Source organism: Delphinus delphis, chromosome 13, assembly GCF_949987515.2.
Source record: "Delphinus delphis chromosome 13, mDelDel1.2, whole genome shotgun sequence".
NCBI classification, from domain to species: Eukaryota; Metazoa; Chordata; class Mammalia; order Artiodactyla; family Delphinidae; genus Delphinus; species Delphinus delphis.
Genome location: NC_082695.1, coordinates 27,015,570 through 27,028,426, shown reverse-complemented (window position 1 = coordinate 27,028,426; position 12,857 = coordinate 27,015,570). Strand labels below are relative to the sequence as shown.

General features: G+C 61.5%; 2 protein-coding genes and 1 non-coding gene across 4 annotated transcripts; 1 reads left to right on the top strand and 2 right to left on the bottom strand.

The window, feature by feature from the left end:
- Positions 1–1,786: 1,786 nt before the first annotated feature.
- Positions 1,787–7,862, bottom strand: RANBP1 (RAN binding protein 1). Of its 2 annotated transcripts, none has more exons than XM_060028585.1 (6): positions 7,721–7,862; positions 6,519–6,655; positions 4,847–5,004; positions 3,385–3,513; positions 2,660–2,725; positions 1,787–2,201 (listed from the first exon to the last, which is right to left on the bottom strand). In XM_060028585.1, the coding sequence occupies exons 1-6, from the start codon at positions 7,733–7,735 to the stop codon at positions 2,086–2,088; spliced, it is 621 nt and encodes a 206-aa protein (XP_059884568.1). In that variant the 5' UTR covers positions 7,736–7,862; the 3' UTR covers positions 1,787–2,085. The 2 variants fall into 2 exon arrangements, with proteins under 2 accessions (XP_059884568.1, XP_059884569.1); XM_060028586.2 differs by having other exon boundaries at positions 6,515–6,655; positions 7,721–7,861.
- On the bottom strand, positions 2,492–2,617 carry LOC132436679 (small nucleolar RNA SNORA77). Its single transcript, XR_009521836.1, has one exon. It is a non-coding gene; the product is annotated as a small nucleolar RNA SNORA77 (small nucleolar RNA).
- A 267-nt stretch (positions 7,863–8,129) lies between the features above and the next one.
- Positions 8,130–12,506, top strand: TRMT2A (tRNA methyltransferase 2 homolog A). Its single transcript, XM_060028584.1, has 12 exons — positions 8,130–8,423; positions 8,540–9,105; positions 9,300–9,408; positions 9,652–9,833; positions 10,012–10,126; positions 10,218–10,333; positions 10,410–10,521; positions 10,961–11,083; positions 11,266–11,341; positions 11,612–11,728; positions 11,864–11,960; positions 12,048–12,506. Exons 1-12 carry the CDS (start codon positions 8,400–8,402, stop codon positions 12,277–12,279), a joined length of 1,869 nt encoding a protein of 622 aa, XP_059884567.1. The 5' UTR covers positions 8,130–8,399; the 3' UTR covers positions 12,280–12,506.
- Positions 12,507–12,857: the final 351 nt, after the last annotated feature.

Below are 12,857 nucleotides of genomic sequence, written 5' to 3'. Positions count from 1 at the left end.
GGTAATGGGCTTCCTCCCACCACCCCAGTTACAGCCTCTGCCCTTCGGGGAGCCCACCCACCCCAGGAGGCCCGGGGCCCAGAGGTGAGCGGAGAGCAGACACCTCCTTGCTCTGCCCGGGCTGCCTCAGCCTCTGGTGGCCTCAGGGCCTGAGGACACACTGTAGCCCTCCGCCACCCCCTGGGCCTGGCCCTGGCTCCAGCTCTTCTGTGGCCCAGCACACGGAGGCCCCCAGAGGGCCTCCAGGTCTGTGCGGGGTGAGAGCTGTGCAGTAAGCACCTGTCGCTGGGCGTGGGCAGGAAGGGCACGTGTCCCCCTTGAAGAGGTCCCTGCCGACTGCCTGGGCAGAGGGGTCCCGGGTGGGGCGGACCCAGTGAGGCCATGGCCCAGGTGTCCTCTCCTGAGCACAGCAGAGAGTGCCTGAGCTGCAGGCCAAGGGACTGACCTGGAACAGAGTGGCCATTTCGCGCCCCACCCCCACCCCATCACACACCCCATCACACACCCCCTCGCCTCAGGGAGTCCACCTGGACATACACTGGCTGGGGGCTCAGAGGAGCCCCCACAGTGTCCCCGATCGTCCTGGCTGCCACACCTTGCAGTGCAGCCTGGTCACAGCATGGCTGTGCCCCAGCCACCCCGAGGGGCCGCCCCGCTCAGGGTTCCCCCCTTGGAGACACATCTCCTCACCCAAGAGGAGGGAAGTCAGCCTGGCGTTTTACAGCAAGTGGAATTCACCATGTACTACAGCCCAAAGCAGAGACGTTCCACGTCCCTTCTGTGCTGGCAGGGGTGTCTGACCACCCTTCCCTGGAGGACCACGGCCCAGCACCAGCCTTTCCGGTCAATGCATCGTGACCTCCACCAGCATCACGACTGAAATGGGGAGGTGCAAAAGCTTCCATGTCCCTCCCTGGGCCTCCCTGGGAGGCAAGGACCACCACAGGTGCCTGGCGAGCAAGCGAGGGCTTGGGATGCCAGCACGTGACCAAGGCCAGCGAGGTCTTCAGTTTGGCTTCCTTTGGAGGTGCCTCCACCAGAGGTGCCAAGGAAGTGAGGTTTAAATGGGACACAGGACACAGGGAAGACAGGCCAGGGCTAGGCCATGATGGAAGCCTCTGATAGGTGCTCCAGGGTCGGCTCCTGCCAGGCTCCTTCCCCTCCCCTGTGGGAGCTCCTCCGAGCCCGGGTGGTCTCCCGGGACACAGGCCATTAGACCGTGTGCTTGGAGAACCTCTCTGCTGCTTAGGCCTACCTGCCTTACAGGACAAACTCCAAATGGCACTAACCCGCTTGCAGCCCTGAAGTCCTCCCTTACTGAAAGCTCCTGCAGATGTCCCCAGCCTCCACCCAGATGGAGGGCCAGGAGCACGTAGACAGGTCTTCTCCGAGGATGGCTGTGGGGCTGAGCCCCGCCTGCACCCAGCACCAGGCCAGATGTGCGAGCTGTGGACGGGTGGCTCTGCCAGGACTGAGGGCCAACGAAAGATGCCCAGCCGAAGGCAGGGGACCCACTAGGTCTCTTTGTGCCGCAGCCAAGGGGACCTGGTGGGCTTCCTCTCTCCCCCAAAGGCCAGGAAAAAACCTCCCTGCTCCTGGCCATGGGGCAAAGCAGGGCTGTTTAGGTCTCCAGGACAGCACTGGCTTCCCCAGGCCACCTGCCCCACCAGCACCAGCTCAGACGCACCGCGGCCCAAAGGCCACACAGCAGAGCGTGTGTGACAGCCAACGGGGCAGGAACCCACTGTCCCAGGATGGGGCCGACGCACACATGGTCCTGCCTCCATGCAAGTTTCAAACGTGTTGTTTATTTGCTATTTTGATGACTATAAATAAGTGTTTCCACTATGGAAAAGAAAGTTAGCACAGTACATTCTCACGACTGGGTAATGGATTTTCTGAAGTCGTCTTCATTACGGCAAAAACTTAGAAAAAAACAACCTGAATGTTGGAAGTCAGTTCTTTATATAAAGTCCCTTGTAAAAACAAAACAGAATAAAAACAAACCAAAAAGAAGGGTGCAGGGCAAAATTTAAAAAAAGAAAAAGGGAAAAGACAGGGAGAAAGAACACAACGGGAGCCGACTCATTGCTCCTCCTCAGCTACCTCCTTGGTCTCGTTCTCAGGCTCCTTGCCCTCCTTCACCGAAAGAGCTTCTAGCTTCTCAGCTACTTTCTCGGCACTATCATTTTTGCCAGATCCTGCCAAGACACAGGAATGCAGTAAGAAAGAATCACCGCTCTGCCCAGCCCCGTGGCAGCGGACAGACCACTTCCCTGTGTGCCTCCAGGTAAACACGTGCTCACGCCTGGGACCCCACTCAGGATGCTTGGCGACCAGCATGGGGCCCTGAGTAAGCAGGTGACCACGAGGACCTCTCCAAGCCCCTGCAGCCCCTGGGAGACTCCAGGAGACGTCGTGACTTGGCTGCTAGGCCAGGCCAGAAAGCACGTGCACGGGGCCCCAGTGGCTGGCTTGCCCCTCAGAAAGCACCCGTGTACCGGGGTGGCTGCATTGCCCTTAACAGGTCAAAGTGGTCACAACCTCCCGGAATGCTGCTGTGGCAGACAGAAAAAGCACCCGCCTGGGGCTGCAGTCAGGTGCAGAGTGAGTCTGCAGAGCCCCCCCGGGCGCCCGCCACCCCATGGGCATCTGGCACCTTTCTTTTCTCTCTCTTCAATCTCTTTCCTGCATTCTTCAAACTTCGTTTTGAATTTCTGTGCATCTGCAGAGGTGAGAAAAGATACCCCCTTAAGGTCCCTGAGCAGTGAGGAGTACGTGTCCTGGTGGGTCTGAAACTCCAAGATTCATAAGGCCTATCCCAGGCTGCCCCAACCCTCCACCTCCCTGCCTGACTTGGCACCCATCTGGGCAGGGCAGGGTAGCCTTGCTCCTGACAGGCGCTCTGCTCTCTGCTCCTGCAGGCCCCATTCCCAGAGGAGAGGCGAGGTCCACTCAGCACTGGATGTTCAGTTACTGGGGTGCTGAGCCCCAGCACCCAACCAACGCCCCAGGGCCCACTGGGTGCTGCTTTTGACAACCCGAGCTGGAAAGATGTCCCAGCAGGGGAGAGGTCTGCCTGGGCACTGCCCTTGCTGGCACTCAGGCCATGGTGAGAGAACAGGTCGGCCCTGGGCAGACTGCCAGCACAGGCCCCTGTGAACTCAGCAAAGGAACCACACTGTCATGGACTCAAGAGTCTGGGCAAGACCTCGAGGGCACCGAGATCCCTTCCCCGAGGGCCCATCAGGCAGGGCAGGAACAGTCCCCACCACACGCTTCCCAGCTGCCGTCAACTCTCCCAGGAAAGCAACAGCACTGGCGTCTGCAACCAAACCGCTACACCGTTAAGAAGCAGCGGCAGGCTGGCCCAGGCCTGCTTACTCTCGGCGTTAAGGAAGCGGATGGCCAGCAACTCCTGCTTGGGGCACTCGTCGGCGAAGTCTGCGTGGGTATTCCAGACCCAGGCACGGTCACTGCCTGCGTTCGGCTTCAGCTCCATCATTGGCGTGACTGGAGAGAGAAGCCCCATGAGGATGGTGCAGCTGTCAAGCTGGCCCACCCACCCTGACCCCTGAAGGCCCGAATTGGGGCAAAACAGGCCTGGTTTGGGGTTTGCCAACCAGGCTCAGACAAAGTTCTGTGGGGTCTGGATTTTACTCAAACCTCTGAAAACATCCTATGTTCACTTAAAACCAGGACCGCCCTGAATCTGGGAACAGGGTGGCCCATTCCCTGACCACGAGGACACCTCAGCGAGGGTTTCCAATCTCAACTCAGCCAAGGCCTCCAATGCCACCATGGTTGCTCACACCCAGCCCCACGGCCCTGCCCCTGTCTGAGCAGCCCCCAGACCCAGCGCAGACATGGGCCACAAGGCCTGGTGCGCCCAGCCCTTCCAGTGAAGGGCACCCACCACATGGCTGTGTCCATGCTTGGCCACTCCATCTGGGACCTGGCCCACAGAAAGTGGGGAGCGGCAGAGGAGCAGAAGCCAGGAAGTGGAGTGATCACCCAGGAAGGCCATGGTCAGACCAGGGCAACCACTCTCAGCCTTGCACTGTCCAGGGACACCACGGGGAACGAGGCCACCAGAAGTGGACACTGAGGGCCTCGTGACCTGCTCGTACGTCACAGAAGGTTGAGCCACGGCCGGGAATAAGCACAGCTGTCCATCTTCTCAGACCTCGCACAGACTCAAGGGGGACGAGCTCCCCAAGAAACAGGAGCACCCCAGAGCCACGCTCACCCCACGGCCCTGGCAGAAGCCTCCTGAGATACAGGACATGCCCAGCCCCAGGAATACGTCACATTCTAAACCGAGAACGTCATCCCAGCCCACAGACACCCAGTGATCCTGCATTCCTACAGGGCACCAGGCCTGGGACCCACCTGCAGCTCACAGCAAACAACCCAGTGACTGGCCTGGCTTTGGGAAAAGCAGGGGGTCAGGGAAAACCCCCGGGGAAACACCTTAAATTGGGTTGGAAGACAAGGACCAGGCCAGAGCCAATGGCCTGGGCAGGGTGGGAGGACCATGGGGCAGGGACATGGAGTCTGGCCCGTGAAGGCCAGGGGGACTGTGGCGCCAGGAGGGCCCTCCCTGCTCATCTGGCCACATCACCCTCCAGGGCTGCTCCCTCTGGTTCTTGCCAGGGTCACCTGTGTGCCCAGAGGAGGGGCCCTGCCCCACCGGACACTTTTGCTTCCAGACACACACTCGCGGCTCCAGAGCAGCCCAATAACCAAGGGACTGAAATGGGGGGAATCTTACTGTCACCCCTTCGCCAGCCAAGCTGCAGGTGGCTTTCCCTGGACGCCCCACACTGTGCCCGGGGCCACCTACTGTAGTGGTTGGCGCAGATCTTGAGGGTCTTGTCCCTGCGCATGAGGAGGCGGATGGTCCCCTTCTCCTTGTGCTTCAGCAGTTTGACGTCCCCGGTGCCCCGCTCCTTCCACTCCGGGAGGTCGTTCTCTGAAGCGAACCGGAACAGCTTGGCCCGCCTTTGAGGAAAGCCATTGAGCGAGGGGTTAGGCAAGCACGGAAGGGGACAAATGAGCCTGCGCCCGCGGCATCACGAGACACCCTTGCCTTTCTTTTTACTCCCAGAACCACAAGTCAAGATATCAACAAAAGAGTGAGGCGGCTCAACAAACTCCAGGTTTTTACTTCACAATAAAAAAAGAAAAAAAATTCCTAGAAGTTGCAACGTATTCCAACAGGAAGACCTGACCTCTCAGAGAGCCCACCACGTCCTGGGCAAGGCTGCAATCATGGGACGGGGGGCTCCCTGGCGTCCCCGGCGCCACAAGGGCAGCACGGAAGTAGGCAGGAGCCGAGGAGCCTTCCCTCTGCTGGGAAGACGGGACTGCAGGCCTCTGCTCAGGCCGCCAGGCTCTGGCCCAACAGCCTGCCTTCCTGTCCAGAGCAGCCCTGCCCTTTGCTTCCCCACAGGACCCCAGCTCAGCCGGTCCCTTTCCTGTGGAAGACTCTGCTCTCCGAACTCAACTCTGTCAAGGGAGATGCATCCTCAAGAAGAAGCCCCAGGCCCATCATGACGGCCCCACCCCCCTCAGGATGCCAGGAAGTGCAGCAGCATTTCTATGCAGATCAGAGACCCAGAAAACCAGTGTCTTTATGGAGCCGCCCAGCACCCTCTGAGACTCAAGGGGTGCAGACAGCTTCTCCTTCCCCAGGCCCTTGGAAGTGGTGGGGAGGGGCTGGTCTCTCCAGCCTCCCTGCCTTAGAGGGAGGAGTCGCAGTGCTGGGATCCCCTCTGCTTCCCTCCCCTGACCCACAGCAAAGCACTCAAACCATAACCTGGCATCTTGGACAGAATTTGAATGGGTGGAGAGTCTGCTTCCCCCTGATTTCCACTAACTTGTAGCTACATTAGCGTCTCCTGCGATCCTGCGTGTCCGCGCGGTGCCGTCACTTTGTTGCACGCATCTGGATGCACGGCTTCTGTGACCACTGCTTCAAAGTGACACGGCCACCGTAGCTTCTTGTTGAAAGCACCAAGAATCACGTATGATTTTTAAAGAGTAACTTTAATGACTATAGCACCGCCCACTCTCATTTGTAATTCCAGGCATTGTTTTGTATACTAAAAGTATTGAATTGGAAATTCATAAACTTCAAAATACCCCCACATTTAAGGAAAAAAGATAATAGTAAAGACCCAATGCTCAACCAGCAGCAGGGGTCTCTGAGAGAGTCTTAGAGGCAAGGGTGGCAAGGACAGGGGTCTTGGGGAGATGTCCCTTGTGGACAGAGCAGTGGTAACATGACACCTGGGAGTGCCCATGCCCTCCCCAGGACTGGCCTCAGGGCAGCAGGGACACCCAGGACCTAGGAATGAGTTGATTCTAACAACAGCCTTGATTTCCACATGGGAGTAGCCATCACAAAACTCTCCGTGTGGTTAAAGGTCAAGCCAAGATCTTGACACCCGTAAAATCCACTTACTATCTTATACTAAAAATGCCTACTTCTGAAAAGACACCAACTTACTTACATTTTAAAAAGCTCCTCTTCATCTTCTTCCAGCGTTTTAATTTCTTGCTCAGGAAGAGAAACTATTGGTTCAAACTGGGGGTCATGGTTGGACTCGTCGGCATTCTCGGTGGAGGTGTCGTGGTCCTCGTGCGTGTCCTGTGGAGGAGGGTGGAGATGTGACCCTACTGGCCATGCCAGAGCTCACCAGTGGCCACAGCCATCATCCCCACTAGGGAAGGGCCTCACCACAAAGCAAGGGATTAAAAAAGCCTTTCAACCCAAAGCTTTTCTCTGGGATCTGCAGTGAGACACCGGACTCCGACACCCTCCCCCAGATGCAACAACCACACCTGCACAGACTGACTGGTCTCCCTAAACCCTGAAACTCCCAGTGCCGGGGAGAAACTGCCCCAGGCTCCTCATCTGCAAGATGCAGATGCTGGTACTGCCACGCACAGACTAAGGACACGATGATGGAGAAAAGAGGGCCTAGAAAGAAACACTACCGTTAAAACAAAGCAACCCTTTGAGTTTTTACTGGTTGAGAAAAATCTGTGTTCTTGCTTAAGAGGAAAAAAAGTTGTGATGGATCTGCTAGCGTTTATACAGGACTCACATTTCTGCCGGCAGTTATACCTAGGTTGGGAAAATTACGTTTAAATTTCAAAAGAATTCACACAAGACCTACAGAATTCTAATCCAGTACAAAGAACTAACTGTAGAGCACAAAGGATCATGTTTTAGATTGTCTCACGGAGCACGTGGCTTGGCAATCCATAACTCGGGAGGATAAGACACCCAGACTTAGCTCCCGGGCTCTGCCCAGAAACGCAGGCCTTCGCCGACTCCTCGGCCGGATCGCACCGGGCCGCACGGCCACCCCCGGGCCCCCGCCGCCACAGGCCACCCGCCGGGCCGCGCGGGAGCGGAGGCCGGTGGCGGCTCGGGGACCAGCACCGGATGAATGGGGCTTTGCGCGGGCCGCGGGCGGGCGGGGGCCGTCTCGGTGCGGGGCCCTCGGGGATCGAGCGGGAGGCCTGCGCCTGCCCGCGGCCCGGCGGCCAGGAGTGAGAGCGAGGCCCGGCCGCCCCAAGGTCACGCGGCCCCGCGCCTGAGCCCGCTGGCCGGCGGGGGTTGGCGGCGGCACGGGCCTCCCACGTGGCCGCCGGCAGCGGCCCCGGCCCGCCCGGCCCCCGGCCCAGCCCGCCCAGCCCGGCCCACCTTGGCGGCCGCCATGGGCGCGGCGGCGGCGGCGGCTCGGCTGGCTCGGTCGTCGCGGGCTCCGCGGCCTCTCGGCGACTGGTCGCAGCTCCTTCCTCCGCGTCTGGCGCCGGCACCTCCCGCCCGCCCTCTCTTCCCTCCGCCCCGCGACCCGAACCCCGACCCCTGACCCCGGCGGCGGGAAACGCGCCGCGATTCAAAACCAGCGCAGCTTTATTGGCTCAGGCGGCGGACACTCTCATTGTCCAGCCCGCCCCGCGCTTCCCGCCAAAACGCCCGCAGCGCATGCCCGGCCCGCCCGGAGGCCGGGGAGCGCGCACTCCCGGCGGCCCTCGCGCGCACTTCCGTCCGCGGCCGCGCGCGCCCCTAGAGCTCGCGGACAGTGCTGGGGGTCCTAGCGGCGCGTGGCGATGACGTCGCAGGAAGCGGGGACGATAGAGACGCGCCGCCTCAGCTGCGCGCGCCGGCTGACGAGAGAGCGGCAGGCGAGGAGAGCGGCGGGCGCGGGACCCTGCCTGGCTGGCTACGCAGCCCGTGCCCGGGACCCGGACCTGAGCGCAGAGGGTACGAGTCCCGCCCCTGCCCGGGCCGGAGCAGGGCCGGCCTCCCCGAGTCGCAGCCGCTCTCCGCTCGCCGCCCGTGTGCCAGGCCCCGGACGAGGAGGCGGACGGAGCGGACGATGGGTGACGAGCTCGACGGCGAAGTACGGTGAAGGGAGACCCTGGCGGAGCCGGGGGCGGGTGGTGACATGGGACGGGGAGGGAGAGGCTCGGAGCGCGCGGGCCCCAGCCAGCCCGCCTGTCTGCTGTCTCCACGCAGGGCCGGGCGTGCGTGGGGGGCCCCGTCCAGGACGGCCCCACCGCGCCGGGCAGCCCCGCGGCCCCGGGCCCCCATCAGGGGGAGGAGCAGGCCACGGGGGCCGGGGCCGCGGGACCGGGTGCTCAGCCGGGGCCCTACGGCTACATCCGGGCTGGCCTCTTCACCTCGGAGATCTTCAAGCTGGAGCTTCAGAACGTGCCGCGCCACGCCAGCTTTAGCGACGTCCGGCGCTTCCTGGGCCGCTTCGGGCTGCAGCCCCACAAGACGAAGCTGTTCGGGCAGCCTCCCTGCGCCTTCGTGACCTTTCGCAGCGCCGCCGAGCGCGACAAAGCCCTGTGTGTGCTGCACGGCGCCCTGTGGAAGGGCCGGCCGCTCAGCGTGCGCCTCGCCAGGCCCAAGGCTGACCCCTTGGCCCGGAAGAGGCAGCGGGAGGACCAAGGGGAGCCGCCTACCACCCCCGCCACGTGCATTGCTGATGTGGTGACCCCTCTTTGGACGATGCCCTACGCGGAGCAGCTTGAACGGAAGCGGTTGGAGTGTGAGCAGGTGCTGCAGAAGCTTGCCAAGTGAGTGTGGGTGCAGGCACTCCTGGGCAGAGCGCCCATCGGCGGCTCCCTGTGCGCTCAGCCTGCTCAGATACCCCTTTGGGGAGCCAACCAGTAAAAACCCTGTGTTACCGGTCGGGACAGTGAGGTCCCCAAAAGGGGCCCAGGTGCTTGGGCAATTGGAGCCTGACCTCTGCCCCTCCTTTGCCCCGCAGGGAAATCGGGAGCACCAACCGCGCCCTGCTCCCTTGGCTGCTTTTACAGAGGCACAAACACAACAAGGCCTGCTGCCCACTGGAGGGGGTCCGGCCATCACCTCAGCAGGTCAGGGCCTCTGCTCTCACAGAAGCTCCTCCTTCCTGGCTCTTCCATGTCTCTTTCTGCTGCGCTTCTGCTTATGGTTCTCATCAAGTGCTTGTTAGTTGTCAGCCTTTTGCCCTGGGCTGCCAGGGCCTGCGGGGGAACCAGGGCCTTGGTCATTGCTGTCTTTTGCTGTGCACCCTCCGTGCACGAGTGCTGGACCGCTGGGGTAAGGGTGGGCATCTCTGTTTCCTTCTCTGCTTGCAGACCGAGTATCGGAACAAATGTGAGTTTCTTGTTGGTGTTGGGGTGGATGGGGAAGACAACACAGTCGGCTGCCGGCTTGGCAAGTACAAGGGCGGGACGTGTGCTGTGGCAGCCCCCTTCGACACCGTGCATATCCCTGGGGCCACCAAGCAGGTGGTGAAGGCTTTCCAGGAGTTCATCCGGTGAGGACACGTGGCTGGGCTGGTGGCTTCGGGACATCCCGAGGCAGTCTGGGAGCAGAAGACTTGGGTCCTATCTGGGGGGTCTGGTGGGTGTGGCTGGAGGAGAGAGCAGGGACGCTGCTCACTCTATCTTGGTCGGCAGATGTCAGAGACTCAGGGCCATCTGTGGCTCCCACAGGTCCACTCCCTACTCGGCGTATGACCCGGAGACATACTCGGGTCACTGGAAGCAGCTGACCGTGCGCATCAGCCGCCGTGGCCAAGCCATGGCCATTGCCTACTTCCACCCGCAGGTCTCAAGCGGGTGGCTTGCTGGGGGAGGGGTGTCTGGGCCAGAGCAGACTTCGACACAGTCTCATGGGCTTTTTCTACTGCCTGCTCCAGAATCTGAGCCCTGAGGAGCTGGAGGGGCTGAAGGCTTCTTTGGCACAGCACTTCATGGAGGGGTCAGGCAAGACCAGCGGGGTGACTTGCCTCTACTTCGTGGAGGAGGGACAGCGGTAGGTAGTCAAGGTGGGGCTGGGCGGGTTTCTCTGAGGACTGGTGACACCAATAGACCCACCTTCCCGCCCACAGAAAGACCCCCAGCCAAGAGGGCCTGCCTTTGGAGCACGTGGCCGGGGACGAGTGCATCCGCGAGGACCTGCTGGGGCTGACCTTCCGGATTTCCCCTCACGCCTTCTTCCAGGTGACCAGATCCCTGGGCTCCGGGCTGGTGCAGCAGAGAGGGGAGAGCATCCAGGCAGGGAGCTGCCAGGGCTGTGAGGTTGGCCACCTGGAAGAAGGGCTACTAACCGTGGCCACTCGCTAGACCCTGGTGACCACCCTGTGGGAGGGTGGCTTGTGGGCACGACACCAGGCTCTGGCACTGGTGGGGTCTGGTATCAGCTGCTGCAGGGGTCCCATGGGTCCAGCTTTCGAGGAGGTGGGTGGGGGGTAGCATTGAGTTGCTTTCTTGGGCCGGGAGACAGGGTGTGGACGGAGGGGCCCTGGGGCCCTCAGGCAGTTAGAGGTGGAGAAGGGAGTCAGGGTGGGGGGGCAATCAAGAGCACAAGCGCCTGGGGATGCAGACAGTGGGGGGCTGGTGGGCAGCGGATAGGCTGCTCTGATGTGTAACCCACGCCCAGGTGAACACCCCCGCAGCTGAGGTGCTCTACACGCTCATCCAGGACTGGGCCCAGCTGGACGCAGGGAGCACGGTGCTGGACGTGTGCTGCGGCACCGGCACCATCGGCCTGGCTCTGGCCCGGGTGAGCCCTCCTACCCCGGTCAAGAGCATGCTCTCCCCCACCCCACCCTTGTGTCATCACCCGTCCTGTCTGTCATGACCCCCCTAAGATAATCTCAGACTGTTCCAGGTTCTCTTCCGCTGCCCCCCAAAAGATCCAGGGGTGGGGAAGGGTGCCATCAGTCTGCCCTGTTTTTGCTCCAGAAGGTAAAGAGAGTCGTGGGGATCGAGCTGTGCCAGGAGGCTGTGGAGGACGCCCGGGTGAATGCCCTGGACAACGGTGAGAGCCAGCGGGCCTCGGAGTGGGTGGCAGGCCCTGTGTGTCCCTCCACAGGGCACCTGGGACCCACCCAGTGGCTCCTAGGGCTCACGGGGTGGGGGCAGAAAGGGCCCCTACCGTGTGGACCTATTGTGCGCCCACGATGCCTGGGGCTGCCCCGCAGGGAAGGGTTTTCTTGAGGTGTCTTCTGGGGGCTTCTGGACATGGCCGGGCAGATCTCTAGGGGGTGTCCCGGGCCTCATGGCAGGGCCGCTGCTCGGTCACCTCCAGAGTTGAGCAACGTTGAGTTCCATTGCGGGAGGGCCGAGGACCTGGTGCCTGCACTGGTGAGCAGACTGGCATCCCAGCAGCTCATGGCCATCCTGGACCCACCCCGCGCCGGTCTACGTGAGTGGTGTCCACCTGAGGGGTGGTGTGGGGAGGCAGAGGGTGGCCCACTAGGCTGCCTGGTCTCGGGCCCCTGTCCGCTCCTTGAGGGGGAGCCATTGGGGACTCTCCCTTGAGGGGTCTGTGCCTCCCCAGATTCCAAAGTGATCCTGGCTGTCCGCAGAGCTGAGAACCTCAAGCGACTCCTATATGTCTCCTGCAACCCCCGAGCAGCCATGGGCAACTTTGTGGAGTGAGTGTGGGGCATGGGTGGATGGGGCCTCACCCCAGGAGACCCTGTGTACCCACGCAGTTGACCATGGCACTCCCTCCTATATAGCCTCTGCAGGGCCCCGTCGAACCGGGTGAAGGGCAGTCCGTTCCGGCCAGTTAAGGCTGTGGCCGTGGACCTGTTCCCGCAGACCCCACACTGTGAGATGCTCATCCTGTTTGAGAGAGTGGAGCACCCCAATGGCATGGGGGCCCTAGAGCCCCAGGATCCTCCTGTCCAGTCCCCACCAGGGCCCCCAGGTGACACCCCACCAGAAACCAGGGCCTCCCCTGCTTCTTAGTTCTCTGGGGCAGCAGAAACCAGCCTTTCCAGAACAGCACCCCGACTGCATCATGGGCAGAATCCTGGGGCTCCCCAAGTCCTTGCCCTGCCCGGCCTGGCATACTCAGGCAGTAGCCACAGAGGGTACAAGACCCCTGTCCCCGTGGGCTCCTGTGGCCTGCTCTCCCCTCACCCCCAAAATGGGCCGCAAGGGCTGGAATAAACAAGTGCTGAACTACCAATGTTTGTGATAAGAACTCAAGAGCCTGGCACACAGGGACTCTCCTCTACTCTCACCACAGGTGCAACGGGGCAGGGCCAGGAGCGCTCATAAGAACTGGCCCAGTTGGAACAGTTCTCCCAGCTCTTCACGTGGCCAAAAGTCCCAGTGTCCCAGCAGAGAGCCTGCTGTCTGACAAGAGACACAGGCCTTGTGGCCAAGGGCCAACTGTACACATGGTGTGGGGAGCACAGAACGAGATGCTGCCCTACTGCCCTTCCCCACCCTCATTGCAGTCCCATCCCCAAAGGGACATACCTCCCAGTGACCACAAGAGCTAGGGGTGGGGTTGGGACACCGCTCAGCTGCTCTGGCCT

Coding starts and splice junctions, on each gene's coding strand:
- RANBP1 (XM_060028585.1), bottom strand. Junction 3,514..4,846: donor GATCTGCGCCAACCACTACA/GTAGGTGGCCCC, acceptor TTCTCTCTCCAG/TCACGCCAATGATGGAGCTG. Junction 2,202..2,659: donor TGAAGAGAGAGAAAAGAAAG/GTGCCAGATGCC, acceptor GTGTCTTGGCAG/GATCTGGCAAAAATGATAGT.
- TRMT2A (XM_060028584.1), top strand. CDS start 8,400: ATGGGTGACGAGCTCGACGGCGAA. Junction 9,106..9,299: donor GTGCTGCAGAAGCTTGCCAA/GTGAGTGTGGGT, acceptor TTTGCCCCGCAG/GGAAATCGGGAGCACCAACC. Junction 9,834..10,011: donor GCTTTCCAGGAGTTCATCCG/GTGAGGACACGT, acceptor TGGCTCCCACAG/GTCCACTCCCTACTCGGCGT.